The sequence below is a fragment of the Nomascus leucogenys genome, chromosome 20, assembly GCF_006542625.1.
Source record: "Nomascus leucogenys isolate Asia chromosome 20, Asia_NLE_v1, whole genome shotgun sequence".
NCBI classification, from domain to species: Eukaryota; Metazoa; Chordata; class Mammalia; order Primates; family Hylobatidae; genus Nomascus; species Nomascus leucogenys.
Genome location: NC_044400.1, coordinates 14317777 through 14345124, shown reverse-complemented (window position 1 = coordinate 14345124; position 27348 = coordinate 14317777). Strand labels below are relative to the sequence as shown.

General features: G+C 36.4%; 1 protein-coding gene across 1 annotated transcript in view; it reads left to right on the top strand.

Moving 5' to 3' along the window:
* Positions 1-27348, top strand: part of THSD7B (thrombospondin type 1 domain containing 7B) — a 904397-nt gene that overhangs the window by 821783 nt on the left and 55266 nt on the right. Inside the window, exons 18-20 of the mRNA XM_030801337.1 lie at positions 20133-20274; positions 22343-22458; positions 24562-24679. Of these exons, the coding sequence (XP_030657197.1) occupies positions 20133-20274; positions 22343-22458; positions 24562-24679 (376 nt within the window). The remainder of the gene's footprint in view (positions 1-20132; positions 20275-22342; positions 22459-24561; positions 24680-27348) is intronic.

Genomic DNA, 27348 nt, shown 5'->3' with positions numbered 1-27348 from the left:
TTTTCAGCAACAAAAAATGCTTAAATAGGAAAAAAATTAAAAATAGAAAAAATTATAGGATAAGGATATAAAGAAAGAAAATATTTTTGTTAGGCTATACAGTGTGTTTGTGTTTTAGGCTTAGTGTTATTTTAAAAGAGTCAAAAAGTTAAAAAAATTAAAAGTTTATGAAATAAAAAAGTTACAGTAAGCTGAGGTAAATTTATTATTGAAGAATGGAAAACATTTTAAAATAAATGGAGTGTAACCTAAGTGTACAATGTTTATAAAGTCTACCATAGTATACAGTAGTTCCTTAGCCTCCATATTCACTCACTGCTCACTCACTGGCTCACCTAGCACAACCTCCAGTCCTGCAGGCTCCATCTGTGCTAAGTGACCTATATAGGTGTACCATTTTTTAAATCTTTTATACCATATGTTACTGTACCTTTTTTATTTTTAGGTGTATTTAGATACACAAATATCACTGCATTGTAATTATCTATAGTATTTAGTATACAGTGTTCTGTACAGGTTTGTAGCCTAGGAGTAATACACTATCCCATATAATAGCCTAGATGTGTACCACGCTATCCCATCCGGGTTTGTGTAAGTACACTTTATGATATTCATACAATGATGAAATTGCCTAATGATGGATTTCTCAGAACACATCCCCGTCATTAAGTGACATATGACTGTATGTCTTTGAAATCATTCTTCTAAGTAAAAGGAATTTTTTAAAATGGTGTTTCTTTGTTCTGGGCATTTTGCATGCATTATCTCATTATTAAAAGAGTCTTAACTCACAGTGTAGCATTCTTAGTCCCTCTTTATTAGTGAAGAAAGTGAAACATACAGCAATGAAATAACTAATCAAACTCATAATACTGGAGGTTGCAGGATCAGAATTTGAAATCAAGCCTCATTCGGAAGCCAACATCTGTATCCTTTCAGCTCCACCTAATTGGTCATAACTGTAGCAAACTATTTCAATCTGATGAAAATCTGTCATGCCTATTCAATAGAGTGCTCTGAAATTTTATCTCTGCTCACTGTGTCTGAGTTCCCAAAATTGCAGTGGCCTGCTCCCTCTAACATTTACCTGTGTTGCTTTCATTCACCCCTTTCTTGTCATCCCTTGGGCTTCTTGAGGGAATACAATCCAAATTATCCTTCAAGTGTATAGCAGAATACCCCAGACTGGGTAATTTATAAGGGAAAGACGTCTCTTTTTTTCTTTTTTTGAGATGGAGTCTTGCCCCTTCACCTGGCTGGAGTGCAGTGCCGCAGTCTCGGCTCACTGAAACCTCCGCCTCCCGGATTCAAGCGATTCCCTTGCCTCAGCCTCCCAAGTAGCAGGGACTACAGGTGCACACCACCATACCCGACTAATTTTTTGTATTTTAGTAGAGACAGGGTTTCACCATGTTGGCCAGGATGGTCTTGATCTCCTGACCTCGTGATCCACCCACCTTGGCCTCCCAAAGTGCTGGGATTACAGGCATGAACCACTGCACCCTGCCAAGGAAAGAAATTTCTCACTGTTCTGAGTCTGGGAAGTTCAATATCAAGATGCCAGCATCTGGCAAAGGTCTAAGTGAATCATCCCAAGGTGGAAGGGCAAAAAAAAGGATTGGGGTGGGAAGGGGGGGACAAGTTTCTTTGTTTTTTAATAAGGACCCCACTCTTGGGATAACAAAATTAATCTGCTCATGAGAGTGGAGCCCCCATGGCCTAATTACCTCTTAGAAGTCCCACCTCTCAACACAGTTGCATTTGGGATTGTTTCAAACCCATGAACTTTGGGGGACACATTAAAACCATAGCACCTTTCAATGGGGAGTTTCTCTCTGTGCCACGTGTCTGTATCTGCCATCCACAATGACCCTGCTTTAGCAGTTACGAATGCTTCCCATGTCCACTCATCACATCCCAGAGTCTGACTGTCTGTGCCTGACCAATTTTTATTTTGTTTTTAGTGGAGCTTGATTGAGTTGCTCCAGCCTTAGTGTAATTGGTGGTGAGCTGGAGCTTGATAGTCTTTGGTTTTCATTAGATGATGCTTTGCTGAACTGCTGTCTCATGGCACAGTCCAGCATGAACGCCTCCCCTCGCCTGAGTATCCCACCATTGCAATATGGACACCACCACTTTGTATTTGTAGAATGACTTTCGTTTCTTCAGAGTGCTTTCAAGCTTATCTCACTTCATTGCCTTCACATCATTGTGAATTATATGGGGTAAATCTGAGTGAAGAGACTGAGACATGGAGAAATGAATTTTATTTCTTCAGACAGTGACTTTAGTTTTTTTTTTTTTAAGTACACTTCTTCCTATGAGTCCTGTGTAATTAAAATGTGCTAAAATGGGTTCTCTAAATCTTTAACTTTCTTTGTAGGATGGTTTTGACATTGGAACACTCAGATCATTGAACAGTGTACTTGGAAGGTCTTAGTCACCCATATAATTTAGAATGAAGGCTGAGAGTCATTAGCCACTGTGGTAATAATAAAACAATTCTTGCTATTGAATTAATATTTATAGAGCAAGTATAAAAAGATAGCACTTGGAATACTTGACATCCAAGAAGACAGCAAGAAGGGGATATCTAGATTTTGGTCTCTGTTTTGCTTATTATGCTAGGTGACTTTGGCATGTTGCTGAAATTCTTTCAAGCTCAGTTTACTGATCTGTAAAACTGAGTGTAATTACTTTTTAGAATATCAAATATAATTTGGCTTGGCATCACAAATGCATAAAAATTAGTAATATTTAAAACTTTAAAACATGGCCGAGCACAGTGGCTCATGTCTATAATCCCAACACTTTGGGAGGCCAAGGTGGGTGGATCACCTGAGGTCAGGAGTTCAAGACTAGCCTGGCCAACATGGTGAAACCCCATCTCTACTAAAAATACAAAAATTATCCGAGCTTGGTGGTGTGCACCTGTAGGTGCTGAGGCTGAGGCAGGAGAATCGCTTGAACCTGGGAGGTGGAGGTTGCAGTTAGCCGAGATCGCGCCACTCTATTCCAGCCTGCCTGGGTGACAGAGTGAGACTCTGTCTCGAAAATAATAATAATAATAAAATCTAAAACAACTTAAAAACAACAGAATCAGATCCCCAATTCACTTATAATAAATATTTCTAATTGCTCATAGCTTTCTGAAAGTAACGAAAGAGTTTCCTTCAAGAAGTATAAAAAGAAGTGACTATTTCAACTTTTTAAATAGTGAAAATATAAAATTTAATTTTTTAAAATGACTCAATTCCTCTCTTTGATCTATGTGACAGTGATCTATACTGTCAATAATATTTCATTATTATGATGGCTATTATTAAAACTTTATTATTAAACTACTCTATAGCACCAGTTTTGAACTCAGATGTGTGATCTATATTCCACTTTACCTGTGATTTTTATTTCATCTAATATGTGTGTTTCATGTCTAAGAAGAAAAGGCCAGATTTTTGCTTTGAATTTTAACATGTATCTATCATCTAGGTTATCCTAAAAGTCCTCTTTTGCATCGTTTTAACCCCCAAAATTGCTTATACGGAAAAAGAATGTAAAAATTCATTTATTCCCATGGAACCTCACAGTGTCAGTTGCCAGGGACCCTCTCCGTAAAATATCACTACTGATGAGTCATACTGGGCACAGTGATCTCTTGTTGAGTTTTGCACACACTTCAACTTTTTAAAAAATTTACATGTTTCTTTCCAAGTCTTTTCTAATATCTTCTCCATTTGGGGTACAATATAACTATTACCTTAAAAAGTATCTGTGAATAATATTATGCAAACTGTGATTTCTTAAAGAAGTATGCGATATATTTGGCTACATTAGATTTATTATATCCCACTAGTATTTCTTAGTTCTTTATATTTGTTTGTAGGATTTCTAAATCATTATATTTTTGTATGGTTGTAATAGTAGAAAAATAATATAACATAATAATAATAATTCTGAAATTGCACATATAAGTCCTTTGGGTATTTTGACCTTCAAATTAGCTAATAAGCATAATTTTTATAGAAAGCATCTTCTCACCTCCCAGATTCTGTTCACATTTCAATAAGGCCTGTAGACAAAATGGACCTTCTCAATTTGGCTGCATGTCTTGTTTTCCAGATGCTTATTTCTATTTTGAGAGGCAAGTACATAGTGATGCTGAGTAAACAATTGTGGAAAATAAGTTTATGATTTAGAAACAGCCCAAACTCATCACATTTTCCTTTTTACCCTATCTCCTTTCATGTGTGTATACACCTTGACACTGGCACTTTGGGCAAGTGATTCAACCTCAATATGTCTGGAAAATTGGAGTAATAGTGCACAACCAGAGGCCAGTGTGAGGATTAATACATGTAAATCACTTAACAGTGTCAGGCACAGAAGTACAAAAATCGGTTGTAAATATTGTGTGTTCGACTAATATTAACTACCTGCTATGTAACAAGTATTATGGTAGACATCAGCGCTATGATGAAGAGACCTTGTCCCCAAGGAACATACAGTCTACTGAAATATACAGGAAATTCCAGATCAATCTCAGCAGAGCCATAGTATTAAAAGTAAAAAAGCCAAGGATATTAAAAAAGCATATATTGGCACTTCACAACTTTTTTTTTTTTTTTTTTTTTTTTGAGACGAGTCTTGCTCTGTCGCCAGGCTGGAGTGCAGTGGCGCGATCTTGGCTCACTGCAACCTCCACCTCCCTGGTTCAAGAGATTCTCCTGCCTCAGCCTCCTGAGTAGCTGGGGGTTACAGGCGCTTGCCACCTCGCCCAGCTAATTTTTTTGTATTTTTAGTAGAGACGGGGTTTCACCGTGTTAGCCAGGATGGTCTCAATCTCCTACCTCGTGATCCACCCACCTTGGCTTCCCAAAGTGCTGGGAATTGTGAGCCACCACACCCGGATATTGGCACATTTTCTAACCCCTGGGAAGATCAGTGACATCTTTCAGGAAGAGAATGTTTTTCTGGAAACATGAGAGGTGGGTAAGGGCGAGTTAGGCAAAGTGGCATAGGAGAGTGATGAGGAAAGAGGAAAAAAAAGAAAGAATACATCCTGTATGAGGAGACCCCTGAACAACAATGTGACTAGAAACAATGGACCTAGACCGAAGTCCCATGTGGGGGCCTCTATGGTGCTAGCCCCAGGTATGCAACTGGATAACACCTCTTCTAAGAGCAGATCGAGTGGCTCTGGCTAACCTGAGAGGAAAGGGGCCCTGCATTCTTTGGTGGAAGAGGAAAGGAAAAGGTGAAGAGTGAAATCCCAAACACATTCTGGATCCATTGTTTGGCCCCTTTTCTTTGGTTTGGTAGGGAGTGGGAATGGAGGGTGCACAAATATTAAAAGAGAAATGTCATCAAAGTGGCCCCTTTTACTTTTCTGGGGTCTAGAGAAAGGCCCAGTACCCCTGCTCTGCTGGCAGAGATTTGAATTTTTGTCCTGGGAGTCTCATTCCAGATACTATTCTGGGGCTCCTCACAGACCAGGAGGCCTCGAGCAATTTATTGGCTACTTTGGCCTGACTTTAAATTTGGTTCTTGAATGGCTGGGGCTTAGGATAAAGAAAGAGAAGTAAGCATTGCATGGGAAGGAAAAGAGGAAGGAGGAGGAGAAGGAGGAAAGGAAAGAGAGAGAAAGGGAAAGGAGAGAGGGAAACTGAGACTGAGATTAAGAGTTTCGTGTGCCCTCATTTCAAATAGCAACTGTCACCTAAGGACCCTTTGGGTGGCATATAGATAAAATATGAATAAGGCTTGCTGCCTGCCTTTGATGAGACCACAGTTCACAAAAGATGCTTCCGGTCTAGGGGCCTGGCTTGTCAGATTTAGAGTTAATTGGAAGGAGCAGTGCCAGATACATGTTTTAATATAACAGGACTGACAAGACCAGGGGCAAAAGCTACGATATCATTAAGATGATATAACATTTCTAGTAAGACTTCACTCGCGTTATTCATTAGTGTCTTCTAATATTGGTGTTCCAGTGCCATTTATATTTCTCTCATTGAAAAAATTTCCAAGACTCATTTACATAAAATTTGCACCACCAATTATTAAGTTTACCACATACTCTTACCTCTATGTCTAGGTCTTTTTCTGTGTATCTCTGTTTCTGTATCTCTACACAGACCTTCCAAACACACACATACACACACAACTATTATGTTTGCTGAACCATTTCAGTATATGTTGTAGGCATCATCCATTTTATCCCTTAATATCGATAATTTAATATGTAATCCTAAATACAGGGATATTTTCTAACATAATCACAAGATGGTTTAAAAATTCAGCCTCAATGCAATACTTATAACTAGTCTGTAGTCCATATTTGTAGTTCTCATGGGTCTCAATAATGTCCTTTATAGTGTTTATATTTTTTGATTATAGGATCCAGACTGCATTGCATTTGAGGATCATATCTCTTTCATCTCTTTCTTCCTCTCTCAGTGCCAAATAACTGACATTTTTGGAGAATTCAGGCCAGCATTTTGGCTTGTACTTGGTCATTCTTCTTTCTTGACTCCCAAGCTCCAACTGTAATATAAACAGGTGACAGCCTCGATTTCCGTGATTGGATATGCTATACATCATTTATCTGTTCCAAAACCTTTAACTGGATTGTAAATATGCAACTTAACAACTCCTTAGTGTCGTAAAATACCAGACAGAAAGACTACGTGAGGATGTCCCTGCTTATTATAAAATCTTCACCCAAAGAACTTAGCTAAGCAAAAAATCTACTGACATTTATGCATCATCCTAACTTCCTCTTTGCAGTAGGCCAGCAAAGTCTTACCAGGAACGTTATATCATCTTGATGATACCATAGCTTTTGCCCCTGGTCTTGTCAGTCCCATTAATACTAACACATGTATCTGGCACTTCTCCTTCCAATTAACTCTAAATCTGACAAGCCAGGCCCCTAGACTAGGAGCATCTTTTGTGAACTGTGGGCTCCTCAAAGGCAGGCAGCAAGCCTTATTTATTGTTCTATTCCTAGCTTGGCTCTCTCATTCTTTAGCCTGTGATTTATCTTGCTTTCTGATTAGCTTATAAGCTATAGTTCCTTGTGTCTGTTCCCTCTCTTTCCCAATCTCTAATTAGCATTGTCCATACTAAATGCTTTTCAAGTTACAATAACTGCAATCACAATACAGCTCTGTGGTGCTTTTTTGTTTTTTTAACCAGTTATCCCCAACTCAACATACTCCACAAGCACCAGTGCTTTACAAGTGTAACAGTTACTGAGGAGCAAATTAGACCTCCCAGATTGAAATCCCAGCTTAGACATCTACTATAAACTTGTTATGTTCTTTGATCTTTAATTTCATTATCTGTAAAAACAAGGATATTAAAAGTGCACCTAGCTCGTTGGGAGGTTGAAGGGCTGTGTGAGGTAATAAATATGGAATGTTCGGAGCAGTTCTAGGTATGTATTGGCATTTTTAAATGTTTCCTGTTGCTGTGATTTTGGGAATAGCATAGCACCCAGAATATAGTTTTAGTTTCCCTCACTATTATCCATTTATTTCTTAAAAGACCAGTGGAAGCTGTAAGGAGCTATTCCTCTATGCACAGATATGTATGCCTTGTTAAATTCCTTAAAATTAAGATAAAGTATAGGAAGAGACAGTCTTCACTGAAGGACCCCAGAAATCCAAACCTCCAGCCCTTCTAACTGACCAGATTAGTTTATAGTGTTTCAATTTCTGATCAGGTTTGCATTGATGTTATAGTAAACGTTCTTGTGTTGTATGCTATGTTTTTACCTGTGTAAAGTGCATTAATGATAAGAGTGCACTGCACTTGCAGAATCCAAAACTCCCAGGAATTCAGGATACACATTCATTAATCTCATTAAACTCATTAGATATCCCAACCCCTTGGGGAGGCTAAGTGATAAATATTCTCTCTACTTGAGACAATTGAAAGGCCAGACTGCCCTTGCAAAGCTTGCGTTGTCACTCACTAACACACGCAGTCTGTTGAAATCTATTTGTCGAGTATCTCTAAAGACCATGAGCCTATTAGGGGAAAGATAAAACTTAAAAGAAACAAAACTCACCAAAAGCACCAAATTAATAATATATAGAATATAAGGTAGTGATAAATGATATGGAGAAGAAAAAATATATAGAAAGACAAGGAGTAACATGGAGGAGTTGCTGATATTTTTACACAGAATGATCAGAGAAGGCCTCTCTAATAGAGAAGCCTTTGAGCAGTGGTGATCAGAAGCAAATAAAGCAGCAAGTCATGCAGGTACTGGAGGAAGAGCGTTGCAGGCAGAGGGAACAGCAAGATCAAGGCCCTGGGGCAAGGAAATGCCTGGAGCTCTCCAAAACAACACAGAGGCCAGAGTGGTGAATGAGGTGTAAGCAGATCATGTAAGGAGGTGAATAGGCACATTGTGTAAGCAGGCTATGAGCATTCAGATATAATGCTGGACCTGATTGTGTATAACTTTGTAGGCATAGAAATAGACTTGGTTTTCACTAAGTCGGGAAGTCATTTAAGGGTATGGAAGAGAGGAATTAAATAATCTGAACTGCACTATTTTAAGAAGATAGTTCTGGCTCCAGAGGTCAACATAATCTGTAGAATGGGAAGAGTGGAGTCAGTTATTAAGTTATTGTTATAATCTAAGTGAAGAGTGATAGTGACTGTTACCAGGATAGGAGTGGCACAAATGGTGAGAAATAGATGGGTTGTGCATTCCACTTTGAAGATGGGGCTGAAAGGATTTGCTCAGGTTTGGGTTGTAAGGTGTAAGAAAAATAAGGGAGCCAAAATTGACTCCAAACTTTTTGACCTGGGCCTCTGGATTGTTGGAGTTGCCATTAACAGAGGTGGGAAATATTAGAAGAGGATGTTGGGGATGGGGATATCAGTTTGTTATTGTGCACATAAAGTTCAGAGACAATGGTTTGAGGGCATTGCTTTTCAAACTAGAACATGCATTAGAACCACTTAGAGGACTCATTAAAACAAGATTGCCGAATCCAAACCCTGAAGTAGATTTTTCTTTTGTCTTTTTTTTACCCTAGGGTTTTTGATTTAGTGGATCTAGAATGGGATGGGACCCAATAACTTGTATTTCTAACAAGTTGCCAGGTGATGTTGATGCTGCTTGTCCTGGGACCACACTTGAAGAATGACTTTTCTAGTATTGAGAGTATCCATGGAAGGCATGGCTAGGGTAAAAAAAAGCCCCAGGGCATTAGCAGGGGGGAGTTGAAGTATAGTTAGTGGAATGCTTTCTGCACCTGGACTGCTGGAGTACCCCTTTCGGTTCTACTTTCTTCTACCTCATGGCCAATATTGGTATGTGTGAGCCCATGGTCAACAACAGTTTTTGAGTTTTGATCCTACTTCACATTCGGTCACAAAGAACCCTGTGAAAGGAAATATTCTAAACACATGAAGAGTTGACTCAGACATTAGCTTTTGCTTCTTCTCTAGTTAAGTCTAATTTATCTAGATAGGCTGCAGACACCAACCTAACTCCATACCCATTTCTATGGGAAGAGATATGCTTAAGAAATTAATTTGTCTGACAAGTTTACATTTAAGAATCACAGTTTTTTGCTTTAGATGTCATACAATTGAAAGCAAATTATTTTCTAGGTACAAACTTAATTTGATAACTGTATTGTTCTGAAATTAATTCTGGCATTTAAAGAAGAAAATCGTGTCGTCTTATAGAGAAATATTCTAGAGAGAAAAATAGAGTGAACATCTACTTCTTTTTAAAAGTTATAGCTTATAGCAAAATGCACAAAAAAAAAAAACAGACAAACAAACCTTTATAATGAAAACACAGTTTTCCAATAATGATCATGACAGTCTATGTAATGGAAAAATTCTTTTGATAAGAATTTATCATTACATTAGTGGCCTTCATTTTTGACCATGGTCTACTATAAAAATATGTTTTATATCACAAAAAACACACAAATCATTGTTTACCTATAGATGTTATGAATATATATAATTTTTTGAAATGATTTTAACCCTGAGTATATGACAGATGTTTACTATACTATGCCCTATCAGTTTTAATATTGCTGGCTTTTACCCACTAAATTGAGAACCAAGATGGCATAATTAAAAACATGGACTCACAAGGCTGATAGGGTTGGAATCTTGGCTCTGCCTCTAACTGTGTGATCTTGATGAAATTGCTTAACCTCTCTTTGCCATCAGTAAAATGGGAATAATAATATATCTACCTTATAAGGCAGTTATAAGGATGAAATGAGTTAAAGAACTTAGAATGGTGACTGACATATAGTAAACACTACGGAAGTATTAGTTACTAATATTGTTTTCACAACCCAATAATACGTAATGGCTTGAGGTTTGAAAAAACAAACAAACAAAAAAACACTTATTTGGATGACTTAGACTAACCTCACCCACCTGCCACCTCATCTTCCAACACATATAAAAAATTAGTAAATTAACTTTCTCAGAGGCAACATTAGTAAGTTCTTTTGTTTTGTATGGAGGGTGAAATAGCTCCATTTCCTTTTAAATCCCTAGTATGTTCTTTTAAAGTGTAATTGTAAGTCTTTTGGGCAGACAAGGTGTGATCTCTTGAAACTCCAGACTATAAAAAGAAAATTCTTCCTTAGATGATGTTTTATTCACTGGTGTGGTGTCTTGCGTTTAATGTATTTTCAAAAACTATTTGTTTAAAACGAGTGTAAATCTTTTTTTTTTTTTTTTTTTTTTTTTTTTTTTTTTTTTTTTTTTTTTTTTTTTTTTTTTTTTTTTTTTTTTTTTTTTTTTTTTTTTTTTTTTTTTTTTTTTTTTTTTTTTTTTTTTTTTTTTTTTTTTTTTTTTTTTTTTTTTTTTTTTTTTTTTTTTTTTTTTTTTTTTTTTTTTTTTTTTTTTTTTTTTTTTTTTTTTTTTTTTTTTTTTTTTTTTTTTTTTTTTTTTTTTTTTTTTTTTTTTTTTTTTTTTTTTTTTTTTTTTTTTTTTTTTTTTAGAAAAATTTTCAAGGAGACCAAGTGATGCATATAGATAATAAATTAATAACTTTGTAATTTACAGTGATTTCACATTCATGTGTCTTAAATCTGTAGTTCAAATTGTATAACATGAAATGCTAAATTGAAACATCAAAGTTTGAAACTCTTCAAGAGTCACCACGTACAGTGTAGTAAATTGAAACATAAAAATTTGAGACTCTTCAAGAGTCACCATGTACAGTGTACTAGTTATAGATAATTTGTCACAACATAATGGTTCAAATGCAATGTAATTTTTGCTGATCACCCATAAAACAGTCCAAAGTGAGTTTTCCAGCTGTGGAAAGGGTAATCTGAATCTGTTACATGCATCACTCTGAGGCCCAAGCCCATGGTGGGTGTGCTGTCTTCAAGCTTGACTTCCAGTGTAATTCTGGTTACCACTATTCCAGCTCTCTGGAGGGAGCCCGTGCAGGTTGGAGGATGACAAGTGGGATTTAGCATCAGGAGTGGAAGTGTCACATAAGACTTCCCATTTATCTGTCATTTGTCAGAACTCAGTAACATGGTCACTTAACTGCAAAGAAGGCTGGGATGTGTGATCCAGTCTTGTGCCAACAGTGAAAAAAGAAAATAGATTTTAATAACAAATTGCAGACTCTGCCAAACATCAAGTTCTATTGCAAAAAAATCCTTGTTTAGCACTAGTAGGTCAATGTTTTCTCATTATATTTGACTAGGAACCCTGTTTTTCTCTCTTGGCACTTCTTAACACACTATAGAAAACAACACACTTTGGAAAAGATGGTTGTCAGGAAACTATCAAATGTCATAATGAAAATAATCTTACATTTTCCAAGAACGATGAAAGATTGTTTTAACTTCTCCAAAATTGATTAGGACACAGATGCAGAACAAATAAACTATATATTTAACAAATATACAGTTAAATCATTATTAGCCAAATACCCTTGTAACAGTCACCCAGGTGGCAGAACCTTCCCAGCTACTTGGAAGGAAGAGCTTCACAACTTCCTCCTGATTATAACTTCCTTGCTTCCCTCAAAAGTAAATTCTGCCCTGATGTCTATGGTAGTCTTTTCCTTACTTCTCCTTAACAGGTCTAAAACCAGAGTGGTTCAAACACGATCACTTAATTCTGTCTTTAGATATGTCTTTAAATCTCTGTTAACCTAGCTTCTCCTCCTCTTGCTTGTTTTCCCCCCTCGTAGTAATTTATTGGTGAGGAAACAGGCCACCTGTCCTATAAACATTTTCAGTCTCTCTTTCGTGAATTGCATCTGCATGGTGAGGTTTAACGTGTTCCTTTATCCTAAAATTTCCTGTAAATTGGAAGTTGGATATCAAGGCTTCATTACTCTTTGACAAGATTCCTTCATAGAAAGTGTGCTGTTTACCAGAAAGCACATAACGTGTGGTTATCACTTTTTGTGTATTTGGCTATCATTGATGGTCAACGACTAGAGCCTTTGCTATTTAGGGAATGCAAAATGTCTATGTTCAAATTCTATCATTCTTCCTCATTTGTTTGTGGAACTGATTCTATTAAAAGAATTTTTGCTTCAACTGCTATTTAATTACTCAATAATCCATTTTGTATTGAGGAGGCAAAAAAAATTAACTGGTTTTCAAAATGGGGAATTTTCTTAGCAGCTTTCACCGTATGTGACTTTTTTGTATTATTATGAAATCACAGATTTAAACAAATCTGATGTGTTTTAATCATTTTCAATTATCATTTATAATAATATTCAGATTTTCCTAGTGATAGTCTTTTAAAATGTGTCCTATAAACATTTCAATAAAGACTGTGGTGGTCCTCATTAGCTTCTGTGCTATATATGTCAGGATGTTTCAGGCTTATCTTGGACATTTGCTTTGTCAGACTTGGAATCAGCTATTTCTCTATAAAGACCTGATTTGTTCTAGTCGTAATGCCTCTTCAGTGCCACCGAAAGAGCTTTAGGAGTGCTTACTGTTACTGGATTCCACTATTTCTAGGTACTTCAGTAGGCAGAACTTTATAATATATATTATCATTTCCTTTATTTTGAAGACAAAATATAAAAGTGGATACATACTAATGTTTCCAATAGAAATTCAGAACAATAGGTGTTAGTTCTGTCTTACATCTGTATCTCATTTTTTCTTGATAAACTAAGAATCAAGTTTATCAAGGACACTGAAGATTATAATTGAAATAGAATATATAATAATTACACATTTGCTTTATTCCACATAAAAGAAAACATTCTCAGAATAATAATACTATACTATCACCAACATGAGTATTTGAAAACATTAATATTTTTCACATAAATTCTCCTAAGTTTTTTACATTTGTGTTTTATATATATCTTCAGAGCATGTAGCCTTTACCTAAGTTTCACCTGTAAAGTGGCTCACTGCAAATCTCTATATTGAAGTATTTCTAGTCATTGGAATGTGTGTCTAAAACTCAGTCTCTGGGAAATTCCTAAGATAAAGCTCATGGAAACAATATTTTGAGTTCTTGCATATTATTAACAGTATATCTATGTTTTAAAAATTGTTTTTAATTGACACATAATTGTATATATGGGGTACATGTGATGTTTTGATAGATGTATACATTGTGTAATGATTAAATCAGGGTATTTAGCATATACATCACTTCATACATTAATTATTTGTGATGAGAACATTCAGAATCCTCTCTTTTAGCTGTTTTTAAAAGTGCGATGTAATATTGTTAACCATAATCACCCTACTGTGGCCTGGAACACCAGAAATTATTCCTCTTATCTAAGTGTAGCTTTGTATTCGTTGACCCATCTCTCCTCATTTCACTCTCTCCCCCACCTTCCCCAGCTTCTGGCAACCACTGTGACATCAACCTTTTTCGAGTCCACATATGAGTAAAATCATGCCATATTTGTCTTTCTGTACCTGGTTTATTTCACTGAACCGAATGTCCTCCAGTTTCATTCATGTTGCTGCAAAAAAATCAGGATGTCATTTTTTGTGGCTGAATAGTATTCCACTGTGTATGTCACATTTTCTTTATCCCTTCATCCACTGATGGATACTTAGGTTCACTCCATATCTTGTGCATTATGAATAATGCTTCCATAAACATGGAACTGCAGGTGTCTCTTCAACATAACTGATTTAATTTCCTTTGATTTCATTTCCCACTGCTACACAGTAGTGGGAATGGTGGATCATATGGCAGTTTTATTTTTTATTTTTTGAGGAAACTTCATAATGTTTTCCATAGTAGCTGGGCTAATTTACATTCCCACCAAAAGAGTATAAGTTCCTCTTTTTCCCCATCCATGCCCAGCACTTTTTTTGTCTTTTTGATAATAGCCATTTTAATTGAAATGAGGTGATATATCATTTTGGTTTTTATGTGCATTTCCCTGATGATTAGTAATGTTGAACATTTTTTCATTTACCTGTTGGCCATTTGTATGTCTTCTTTTGAGAAATGTCTATTCAGGTCTTGTGTCCATTTATCTTTAATCTTTATAATTGAAAGTGAGCTTTGCTGGATATAAAATCCTTGGATCATGTTTTTTTTCTTTGTGTATATTTATTATATTTCTACATTTTCCTCTCATAAAATTTTCCTGTAAAAAAGTCTAATGACGATATTTTATTGTCATTATAAGCCAATACTCAAAGAATTTTTTTCTCTTTTATAAAGCTTAATAATTATACTAGGTTGGCCGGGCGCAGTGGCTCACGCTTGTAATCCCAGCACTTTGGGAGGCCGAGGCGGGCGAATCACGAGGTCAGGAGATCGAGACCACAGTGAAACTCCGTCTCTACTAAAAAAATACAAAAAATTAGCTGGGCGTGGTGGCGGGCACCTGTAGTCCCAGCTACTCGGAGAGGCTGAGGCAGGAGAATGGCGTGAACCCGGGAGGCGGAGCTTACAGTGAGCCGAGATTGCACCACTGCACTCCAGCCTGGGCGGCAGAGCGAGACTCCGTCTCAAAAAAAAAAAAAAAAAATTATACTAGGTTATGTCTCAGTATTGGTGATTCTGATGTGCCTTTCTAATAAGTAGTTGAATTTTTTTATTTATTTTTATTGGAAAGTTTTTTGAATCTTCTTTTTATTAAGTTCTGTGCTCTTTCTTTGGTTTTCATTTTCATGAAATTCTATTACATGTATGTGGTATCTGCTTTTCCTTACTTCTCTATTTGCCAGTTTTTTTCAAATTCTTTTATATCTCTTTTTGAATGTTTTTGTAATTTTGTTCTTTACATCTTTAATTTCTCTTTAAGCATTATTTGTTGTATTTTTATTCTTGTATTTCTTCTTGTTTCATTTTTATTTCTGAAAATGATTTTTAAAGTTCTAATTATTGGGTTCTATTACATAATTTTTGAATTTTTTCTAATTTTTATGCTGTTCTTTTATATCTTGGGTCATTTCTTAAGTGACTTTTAACCCCTTTGGATACAGTAGTTTTTATCTGTTTTGTGTGCATTTCTTTCTGCTGCACTGCCTAATCTATGGGGATGTTAATCTGCCCTTTATTCTTTTCCCTTAGAGTATCCTTTCATGGAATTTAATTTTATCTCTTTCTTTGTTTACTTTTCTGTGAAATTAGTTTCTGTGAACTTTTAAAAGGGAGTATGGTTGAGGATTGTTTTCTTCTCATTTGATTTCATGGCTCCAACTCTCTCTCTCTCTCTCTCTCTCTGTCTCTCTCTCTCTCTCTCTCTCACAAACACACACAGTCAAAAATAAAACAGCTAACTTTGTGAGATTTAATGTTTCCCATTTCCTTCCTCACCTTGCTTCCTGGTCCTTTCTTTTTTCTCATTGCTATTTTCCTTGTTTTGCTCAGTTGGGAAATTCTTCCCACCTTTTCTGTTTAGTAGAGTGGTGGGGGATAGGAAGAGATTGTTCTGGAAGGGAGCTCTGGCTTGTTAATGTTGGCCGTTCAATAGATCCAGACTGTGTCAGCTTCCAAGACCTCTCCATAAACCCCTTATATTCACCTGCTCTTGAAGTGTGCAAATTTTTCCAGGTCTTAGCTTTAGTTCCCCATTTTGGTTGCCTTGGGTCATCAGATTGCCCCATTTTTACCTTCTGCTCTCTTCTGTCAGATGCTGATATCACACAGGTCCAGACCTTCCGTTGTTGGTCCCACCTGCTTGTGGTTTGGGATTTGTGGTGATGGGTTGTCACTTAATTGAGCATATGGTCTGTGTGTTCTTGGTTTTGCTCTCCTTGTTGCACTGTGATGTGAAAAGATCTTGTCTCTGCTTCTGTGACCATCTCCTAAGAATCTCTGAGAACTGTGTTAAACATGTGAAGCATAAGTAACAATTCTTCAGATCCAGATTTTTCTCTTCTATGTATTTTCTCATTCCTTGTCAGCTGTGGAGAACCAGGATTTAATTTCATTAAAAATTTCTTCAGAAAGCTCTGCAAAAGTTTTTTTGTGAACTTTTTACACTATTTTTCCAAATAAGAAAACTAAAGTGCCTGAAATATAGATTCATTTTGGCCTCAGGAAAAGACACAGAGAGAAACAGCAAAGCTACTGACAGTAGGGCTAATCGGCTATCCAAGGGAGAGACCATCTCAGAATTATCAGTTAGACCCTGTAACAGAATAAAGGCATTGGGTTTCTATATCTGATGGAAGCTTACAAGGCCAGGCCTTGGAGTCATGCTCATCCCCAGACAAGAAATGTGCAGAGTGATTTAAATTCACAAATAATTGGATTTATCACAGGTTTTATTAAACTCTGATTATTAGTAGTTCAGTGATAATGAGAAAAATATCAAGTTATACCTCCTTGTTTAGATGTATTTAAAATGTCTTATCTAAATTATCTGTTGGTCATCTTTTATATGAGTAAATTAAAACTCAGTTATGTTTATTTTTATTAATTTTCTGATGGATTCTATTTTTCTAGAAAATGCCATCTAGATTTTATAGGAAATGTTATGAGAAAAGAGAAAAGATTATATTCTTTTCATCAGATATACATAGCTATGGGAAACTCTTACATACATTCAGACAATATGATCAAAATCCAGGGTTGACCATTTGTCTGCTAACAACAGCTTATAAAAATAGTCATATTACCCAGGAAGAACCAAATTATTACACATAACAAACATTTATTATTTGTATGCTCTATACCAGACACAGTACAATGCACAGCATGTCTAAGAAAATTAAGACACTGACTCCCAAATTGCCCATAGGAAGGAATGCACAAACATAAATACATGTAACAGAAATGTTTACTAGATGAGGCAATTCCATTTATTATGGGTCCAAGCAAGTCAATTGAGGCTAACAGGAAAGGACGTCTGATTTCATCTTGAGGGATATGAATACAAGTATTTACATCAGGCAAAAGGCTTTGCTTCTAGAGATAACAAAATATGTGAAGGCATAATGTCATAAGGGAAGATTGAACTTTAAGGTAAATGCTGCTTTACAGAAGTGGTAAGTCATGAAGGGGTTTCTGTACTAGACACTAAGTGGTTCTAACTGGATCATCTTCTTCCCTAGCAAATAAACATTAGCTATATAACCTTGATTTTTTTAAAATAAAACTGGTCCAAAGTTGACTTTTGGTTAGTTATTCACACATCATTTTCCCACTTCTATATGCAGGAAATTGACAATATGTCTTTATATAATTACTCTAGTGAAGAGAAGATCCAGAATTGTATTTGAGGAGTCTTGATATAATAAAGAAATCATCCAGATAGATGTAAACATCCTTTCTCTTCTTTTTTCACTTATCCTCACCCTCCTCCATCCTTTCATTATTTTATGGACTTTGTATAAGCAGCTAATAGAGAGAAAGAAATAAGGATAAAAACACTAACATTAAACTTTCTACGAATAGCTATTAGAAAGAAATAAGGAGAAACAGTAATCTATCACCTGTTAGCAGCACTAGGAGAATTTTTATAAGATGAAGTGTGAAAATACTGCCTGAGATGCGATTGAATCATGTTCATGGATTTCAGTCACCCACGCAATCCTCTTGCTTGTTTCTATGGGAAGAAACTTAGTAGGAGAGTAAGATGCAGTGTTGGTTTTCTTTATATTAATATCTAATTATCCGAAACTGTATGGTATGAAATGTGGGTTACCTCAAGAAGATATTTTAGAACTATACCCATCAGACTTATACACATATGGACTGTGAGGTCTGAGGAAGAAAATTCTTAAATCTCATCAAATTTCATCCCATCCCCGTTCTTCTTTCTCATCTAGGTTTAGATGCGGAACTAAGGTTTAGAGTATATAAGCGAATTGTTCAAGGTTACATAGTAATTTGATTGATGTGTGTATGTTTTATTTTCTCTTTTACTTGCTAGCTTAGACTAAGCAGGTACCTAAGCCTTTACATGTGTACACTTGTTTCAGACATTAATCGATTACTTTATAAGATAGAAATGCAGGAGAGCACTAATCAGGACTATCTACCAAGATACTTTCATTTTATTTTATTGACAAATCATTTGTTATTATTCTGCCACATGAGAAGAAGCATTCAAATTAATTGGTAAAATAGTAATAAATTATTGGTAAGCATTTAGCATGGAATTCATGTGCAGATAATTAAGAATAATTGCTTGGTTTCATGGGCCCTTCTTGATTATCCAGAGACAATTTGATTCAATTAAGTATAAAATTATAAGTACTGACAGATCCAAATACAAAATCACATGGGTAGTGAATGTGTATCAATGGTCCAAACTTTTACAATTAGAAGAAAAATTTGTGGCATGCTTTTTGCATATTTTAGTGCAATCCAACATAATAATTTTGGTTCATAGCCAAGACTCAGTGTACAGGTTTTGTTCTTTACTACTGTATCTGAAAGAGGAATAGGAATAAAAAACAAATAAAATATCCCACATGTAGAAATGGTGATTTGATGATCTTCATCCAGAGACTTTTATTTTTCCCATGACTTAAGAATCTATGGGCATCGTTAGATTGGGGGTCTGGGATTGCATGTTGTGAACATGTTTAATCGTATTTGTTGAAAAACCGCGACATGTAATTGATATTGAGACTTTCAGGGAGTGACATGAGAAGTAGAAGCTATGATCCAACATGCCCTAAAGGAATTTGTAAAGAAAGTAAGAGGCAGGGTGATGAAGAAACAGAATGGTGATGTAAAGAAAGGTAGCACCTGAGGATACATGTATGTATATGTGTTTAGAAGCAGTTCTATACAGAATTTCCTAAGCATGAGTAGAAGTTTGCTCACAAAGGAAGAGAAGAACATGGTATTGTTAGACAAAAGACTGTGAGAGGAGTGAGGCTTGATTAGTGTTCTGAAAACAGTGAATAGGATTTGCAGGACAGTGGAAAGAAGATTGTTCGAGTAGGAGGAGCTTGAAGGCCCACTGTGGGTAGACCAGCTGGATGAAATCTGGCAGGCCGGTTGAACTGGGTCAAGAGCATTATAGGAGCTGAGGCTACAGGAGGACATGCAGAGCCACAGGTATCATGATATTTGCAGGATATCTTTGGAGTTCACATTTTCACATTAATTTTGCCAGAAGGGCAACAGCATGCAGTTGTCCATGCTCTGTGGACCAAATGCATTCCTAAATAGGAAGAAGGTTCTAGTGTATTGGCAATATTGATTTTATAATTCCCTTTCTATGTCTCTGTGTTCTAGTGTTTAAAAAATGATTTTCTCATGAAAATTTTCTGTGTGACTATTTTTATTTATCTAGACTATCTGAGGTCACAGGGCAGTTTCTTCCTTTTTTTTTTTAAATGAAAAGCATTTAAACATTCAAAATGTATGGATCTCTTACATTGTTACAGATTATTTGAGAGTACAGTGTGAGTTTAAATGATAGAAATAGTCCCTGTGTGCTTAATTGTATATGGGAGATAGAAATGTAGCCTTCAAGGTAACACAGGAAAAACAAAAGAGTTGTCAGGTGGAAAAAAAGAATTTATAATAATTCACAGAATGGTTTCATTTTCTAAGTAATACGTTTAACCCTCTAGATAATCTATTCCCTTATATTGTTATATATGTGCCTACTTATACGTGCATATCTTATACAATTTATCAAATAACTTGCCCACAGATAACTTTTCCTACTCTGATTTTAATAGTCATGTGATCCCCACACAATGAAGAGAAGAACTCGCCACCTGCTAAGACCATCACTGAACTCAAGGACTTGTGCTGAAGACTCACAGGTGCAGCCTTGCCTCCTTAATGAAAATTGCTTCCAGTTCCAGTACAATCTAACAGGTACAGTTAAAATCTATGACCTTGTCGTTTTCCCTGGACATTGACTAATGAGAGAATTTTTGTGTGTGTTTTCATTCTCAAGATTAAGAATGGAGAGTAGAATGTGTGAGTGTATTGCATAAAAGCCTGAGGACTTGATGTTTCCAGTATCCCCTCACAGAAAGAAATGCCCACTCTCGGCATGTAGAATCAGCAAGGCCACATAAAATCTCTGTAGTAAGAGAAGCTTAGAAAGATTTAGCAACATTTCAGCAAAATGTTGATTTAAGCCATGACAAACTGAAACAACAAAAATAAGTAGCAGAGAATTTACCATTGAGAGAAGAATGTAATCATATTGTCATAGAATTTAGCTCTTTCGTGCCTTTTATTATTTCAGAAATCTGAGCTTGTGAGGTACTTTCTGTATGGGTCTGAATAAGAATGAATGCTACGACTGACTGGTCAGGGATGTTTTTGAGGCACTGGGAATTACATCAGTCTAGCTGTTCGGCTGCTGCTCAGGATTTTTCCAGGCACCACAGTGCTCAGTGTCTAAAGCCAGAGGACTGTTATAGTTACATTGATCTGCTACTTGCCATTCCCTGCAGCAGCAGACATTCCAAAATGCTACAAAATGTGGAACCATGTCAAGTCACAGCATTGAATTCAGTACTGACAACCAGACCACCACATGCCTGCAGAGGCAAAGCAATTGCCTTTTCTGAAAGAAAAAAAAAATCCTCACCACAGCCACGTTGGCTCTGCTGAGATTCCTCTTGTGAAAAACCTCAGAGTGACTTCTGTGGGGCTGTCTGATTGTCTTCATGGGTGAAGATGACCTGGTGTATTTGTCCTTTTTCTTTAGAGAAAAGATCTCTGGTTTTTATAGTACTGTTTCAGAAATACAATAAAACTTGCTTTATTGGAAGAGCATATCTTTGAAACTCTGATTTTACTATACATGGGTTTGCTATTCTATTCCTATTAAACTATTAGATCATCTACCAATATGGAAAATTTCCTTAAAGAGTTTTTATATGACCAAGGGTCTTCCTTTCTACTGACACCAAAAATAAGTTGTTTAAAAATCAAATTAACTTTGGGATAATTTATTCTAATTCTTCACCATCTGGTTTGTAATATGACTAGCCAAATCTGTAAAACTTTTTCTCATGATAGAACAATCTGAAAAAATATAGTTTCTGTAACAGTCCGTACAGTTTTATGAGCCTTTTCCTCTTTCTTTCCTGGAACATCTCTTTTGACTATTCTGTATCAAATGCACTAAATGGTTTAAATGATTGGATTTAGTATTGAAAATGTTTTCAAGTTTACACGAAAGATTGGTGTCTTAGTCTGTCCTGGATGCTATAACAAATTGCTATGACTAAGTAGCTTATAAAACACATAAATATATTTCTTATAGTTCCGGAGGCTGGAAGTCCAAAATCAAGGTGCTACTAGATTCAGTGTCTGGTGAGGAGGGCCTATATCTCTAGACAGTGCCTTCTAGCTACATCCTCACAGGATGGAAGGGGCAAACAAGCTCCCTTAGGCCTCCTTTATAAAGGCACTAATTTCATTCATGAGAGCTCAGCTCCCATATTCTAATTACCTCCCAAAGGTTCTCCCTCAAAATGCCATCACCTAGAGGGTTAGGATTAAAATATATGAATTTTGCAGGGGGACACAAACATCTGGACCATAGCAACTGACATAATTTATGGGTTGTTTTTTCTCCAATTATCCTCAACAAATAGTTGATTCTAAAGTGGTTTTTCTTTACCATCCTGGTTAGTATCTTTCCTCTTCTACTCCAGCCAACCATGAGATGGTTTCTAACAAACCATTTGGCTCTTTATCTCTGGAAAGCAAATTTAAGTAGGTAACTCACTTTTCCTTGTGTATTTGGTTTTTGTTTGTTTTGCAATAAGGGCATTGCATGATGCTTCCCAAAGCTACCTGGAAATGATTTTAGGATTATGTGTGGATTATTCTCCACCAATGCAGATAATCAAAGATCTGTTGTATTTTACTCACATGACCATAATTTTGAAACTCAGTGTGAGTGATCCTATGCCTGTAGAGTGGAGCACATGCCAGCTGAGTGAAAACGCACCCTGTGGTCAAGGCGTCAGGACCCGCCTGCTAAGCTGTGTGCGCAGTGATGGCAAGCCAGTCAGCATGGAGCAATGTGAGCAGGTAATGTGTTTATATTCATATCTCACGTCCAAGGCTTTGTTTTTCTTAATATTGGTCTGCAGTTCCATGATGTCCAATATAGATAACGGACTGATTTCTTCTCATCTCAGCTTAGGTTCAGTTAGAGTAAAGGGTGCCAGTATAGTACGGCTGTAGCTCACTAGTTTGAATTCACTCAAAATGACTGGGAAAGGTCATTTTTGTAGTGGAGAAATGGGTTCATTAAAAATATATATTTTTATTACTTATAAAAAGTTATTTAACTGTACTTGTTTGCCAAACTGTTGACCTTGGGTGACTTTAATATTTAAATATGATTCTTTTGTATTGGACAGGTGATTCATTTGCATATGTGATAATACTGTCCCTTGCATAGAAGACGAACATGGACACTTGCCATTACAGAATCATGTCAGTTTGCTTAAGCAGATAATATTTGGATAAATAACAGAGATTTTTCTTTTCAACCTACATTAAAATGCATCCCTACTAAGTTTCAAATTAATGGGTTCTGAATCTTTGTAATTTTATAGCTCTCCTTTTTTTTCTCTGTTCCAAACTATATGGAGTTCAGACAATAGCTATAGTCAGACCTTTTCCAAAGAACTTGGCATTTTCTTGCCAACATATAAATGAAAAACACTATGGGGGCAGTTTAATAGAAGTAAAGATACTATCACACTTCAAGAATCACTGAAACAATCTTTGGATAAATTGGAAAAGGGGGACCAGTTAACTCACGTTTCCCCAGGAACTTCTTTAACAAACTGGCAAAATGAAAATTGGTGGCATTTCTCTTAATGGAGGTGGAATACATCAGTGGGAATTAAAACAAAACAAACCTCTGTCACCTATCCCAACTTCACTCTGTTAAGTATTGTCACAACATGCTCATGTTCTTTAAACCAACAGAGCAGCTGCAGGCTACGTCACCAGTCCTAAGAACAGAACATCTGAAATGGATTTCCATTTAATCAAATTCTGAAAATGACTGATACAGGGCAGAATGCTGTATACCATGATTTGTTTTAACATTTATTTTATTTAATCAGCCTCTAAAGAAGTTGTCTGTTTCAGGGGAAAAAAATCATTAATCTACAACCAATAGGTGAGCATTGTTTATTTAGTGTATGTAATGAGTATTTTCTTTTGATACAAAAAGATATAAAGTATTCATTAACAGAAAGTCAGTTTCTCTGATTTCCAGATACCATATGCCCAATAAATATGTAAAAAATACCAGTTTAAAGAAATCTCAAATTATTAACATAACTAGAATATCCATATATCTTAGATGGATTGTAGGTCTCATTATGATAATATCCATTTTACCCACTTGGCAAGTCATTGTACTATAATCATTAATTTTAGCTTGGTAAGGATATTGCTAACATATAATATATGTTGAATTCAAAGTTTTCCTAAGTAAGCACATAAATAGTGTGTTATTCCTAGAGCAGAATTTTTAATTATTCTTTCTGTGTTTCTCAGGTGCTTTATTCTTTCACTAGGACCTCTGCTACCTTGGCCATTAGAAAATTTGTATGGTTTGCCAAGATGCTGGTTTCAGAGAGGACAAGAAAAAAAATAAACTGTATCATCAACTTGACCCATCGTTATGACCACGATTGTGTTTTTAGCCCAGGCTTTTTTATGCACTTTAGATGGGTTGCTGATTGTATTTTTATCCCCATATTATTTATTTTCTAGCCTAGCTGACTTTCTGTGTTGGCCTTCTATGTACTTTTGGCCTATTCAGAAGCACAAAGTGCCTGAAGTTGGCATTGAAGTGTCTTTCTTGTTCCTTGCTGATTGAGCAACAGGACAGATCTCTGTGTAACGAGACACTTCTGCTTTCCTGGCAGCCTAATAGAGTTTAGGATTTTATAAAAAGAAATTTTGGCTGACAAATTTTTATTTGGTAATTAAAGGACAATCATTTTCTATGACTGCCACTAATTTATATAAGAAAGAATAAACTTCCCCACTGAAATATGGAAAGGTTATTATCACAGAGTAAAGGCAAGTCTTTCCCATGAAAGGACAGTGATTTGACTAAAGAGTGATTTCTCCAATAAAGCTGTGTTTCATTTCCATTTGCAGCATAATTTGGAGAAGCCGCAGAGAATGAGCATTCCCTGCTTGGTGGAATGCATGGTCAACTGTCAGCTTTCAGGGTGGACGGCTTGGACAGAGTGTTCGCAGACCTGTGGCCATGGAGGTATTGATTTCTCCATGTTTTCCACTCACTAGTGTAGGTTTCTCAATATCTTTCAGTGTGCCATAGCTTGAGAAATGGCATAAGATATGGGACCCAGCTGAAGTCAATATGAAACTGACCCACAGGGGAAGAAAAACAGAGCCTGGCCTCTTATCAGTTCAGGAGAGTGAGGCAGAGGCTGCAGAATGGACCAGATAACAGTGGCAGACTCCAGAGAGGCTGATGAACCCATGGGACAATGTTTATTCAGAAGATCATAAGCTCAACAAATTGAAAAAACATGTTGGTCTCAGTGGTTTTTGGAAAAAGTAGTATGTATTATTTAAATAAAGCTGTCTACTATACCACGTAAACCCCCAAAGCACACCCTAGGCTGAACATAATAGACTAGAGACTTGCTTTTCACCCACATAAAGAGAGGGCTTTATGCTTCAAAATGTAAATCAAGGACACAAGTTCACAGAGGTTCTGCCACTTTAACGGGTCCAAGTTACTCTCGATGGTGATATCACTTGGCTCTGTGGAGGTTTTATGAACTGGGTTGGAGCAGCATACATCTCTTGCATATATATTAGACAAAATTGCTCTATGTTTCCAACTTATTGGAAGATGGCAGGGAAGGAAATGTACTTTCTGTGTAGTCAGTCACATCTCAGCAATAATGTTACATTATCACATAATGTTATAAAGGAAAGGGAGTATAAATCTTTGGGAAGAAACAGAAATCATTACTACACGATCCCAGAATCCCAGTGGATAAGTAATGCACCATGGCAAGGAATGCAGAAGGCAATTGATACCCAGTAGTGAGGCAGGTAAGTGAAAACATAGGTGGCATTCCAGTCATTAGGCTGAAGTAGGGTCAAGACATGGGCCCACAGGAGAGAAAGCAACAAGACCATAGCATAAAACAGAGCTGGCTGAGGATAGAACTCTGGTCCTAAAGTAGAGTTGCAATATATCATAAGGTAAATGTCAAAAATTTGGAGAAAGGACCTAGGGAGAAATCCTGGTACACTGTTAGTACATCTTAGTGCATTTTGTGCTGCTATAATAGAATACCTGAAGCTGGTTAATTTATGAAGAAAATAGGTTCATTTGGCTCATGATTCCTGTGGCTACAAGGCTCAAGATTAGGCAGCTGCATCTGGCGAAAGCCTCAGGCTGTGTCAACTAATGGCAGAAAGCAGAGGAGAGAAGGTGTTTGTAAAGAGATCACATTGTGAAAGAGGAAGCAAGAGAGAGAAACTGAGGAAGCAAGAGAGAAATAACCCTGTGTTGCAGGAATGAATCTATTCCTGCACGAGGAAGAACTCATTCGCACCCAGGGAGGGCATTAATCCATTCATGGGGGATCTGCACTTATGACCCACACACCACCCCATAGACCTCATTGTCCAAGACCATCACAAAGGGGATCAAATTTTGATCTCAGTTTTGCTGGAAACAAACAAAATCCAAACCATAGCATTCCACAGGTGAATCTAAAAACTCATGTTCCTCTCACATGCAAAATACAGTCATTCCATCCAATAATCCTTAGTCTTAACTTGTTTCAGTACCAACTTAGAAGCCCAAAATCCAGAGTCTCATCTGAGACTCAAGGTAAGTTCTTCCAGCTTTGAGCCTGCAAAAAAAAAAAAAAAAAAAAAAAAAAAAAAAAAAAAAAAAAAAAAAAGCAAACAAACAAAAAATACCAAGTTATTTGCTTCCAAGGTACAATGGTGGTATAGATATTTGTAAACATTCCTATTCCTAAATAGGAAAGCTAGCAGAAGGCAAGAAATAACTAAGATCGGAACAGAACTGAAGGAGATAGAGACACAATAAACCCTTCAAAAAAATCAATGAATCCAGGAGCTTGTTTTTTGAAAAGATCAACAAAATTGATAGACAGCTGGCAAGACTAATAAAGAAGAAAAGAGACAAGAATCAAATTGACACAATAAAAAATGATAAAGGGGATATCACCACCAATCCCACAGAAATACAAACTACCATCAGAGAATACTATAAACACTTCTATGCAAATAAACTAGAAAATCTAGAAGAAATGGATAAATTCCTCGACACATACACCCTCCCAAAACTAAACCAGGAAGAAGTCGAATCCCTGAATAGACCAATAACAGGCTCTGAAATTGAGGCAATACTTAATAGCCTACCAACCAAAAAAAGTCCAGGACCAGATGGATTCATAGCGGATTCTACCAGAGGTACAAAGAGGAGCTGGTACCATTCCTTCTGAAACTATTCCAATCAATAGGAAAAGAAGGAATCCTCCCTAACTCATTTTATGAGGCCAGCATCATCCTGATACCAAAGCCTGGCAGAGACACAACAAAAAAAGAGAATTTTAAACCAATATCCCTGATGAACATCGATGCAAAAATCCTCAATAAAATACTGGCAAACCGAATCCAGCAGCACATCAAAAAGCTTATCCATGACGATCAAGTTGGCTTCATCCCTGGGATGCAAGGCTGGCTCATCATATGCGAATCAATAAACATAATCCATCATATAAATAGAACCAAAGACAAAAACCACATGATTATCACAATAAGATGCAGAAAAGGCCTTTGACAAAATTCAACAACCCTTCATGCTAAAAACTCTCAATAAACTAGGTATTGATGGGACATATCTTAAAATAATAAGAGCTATTT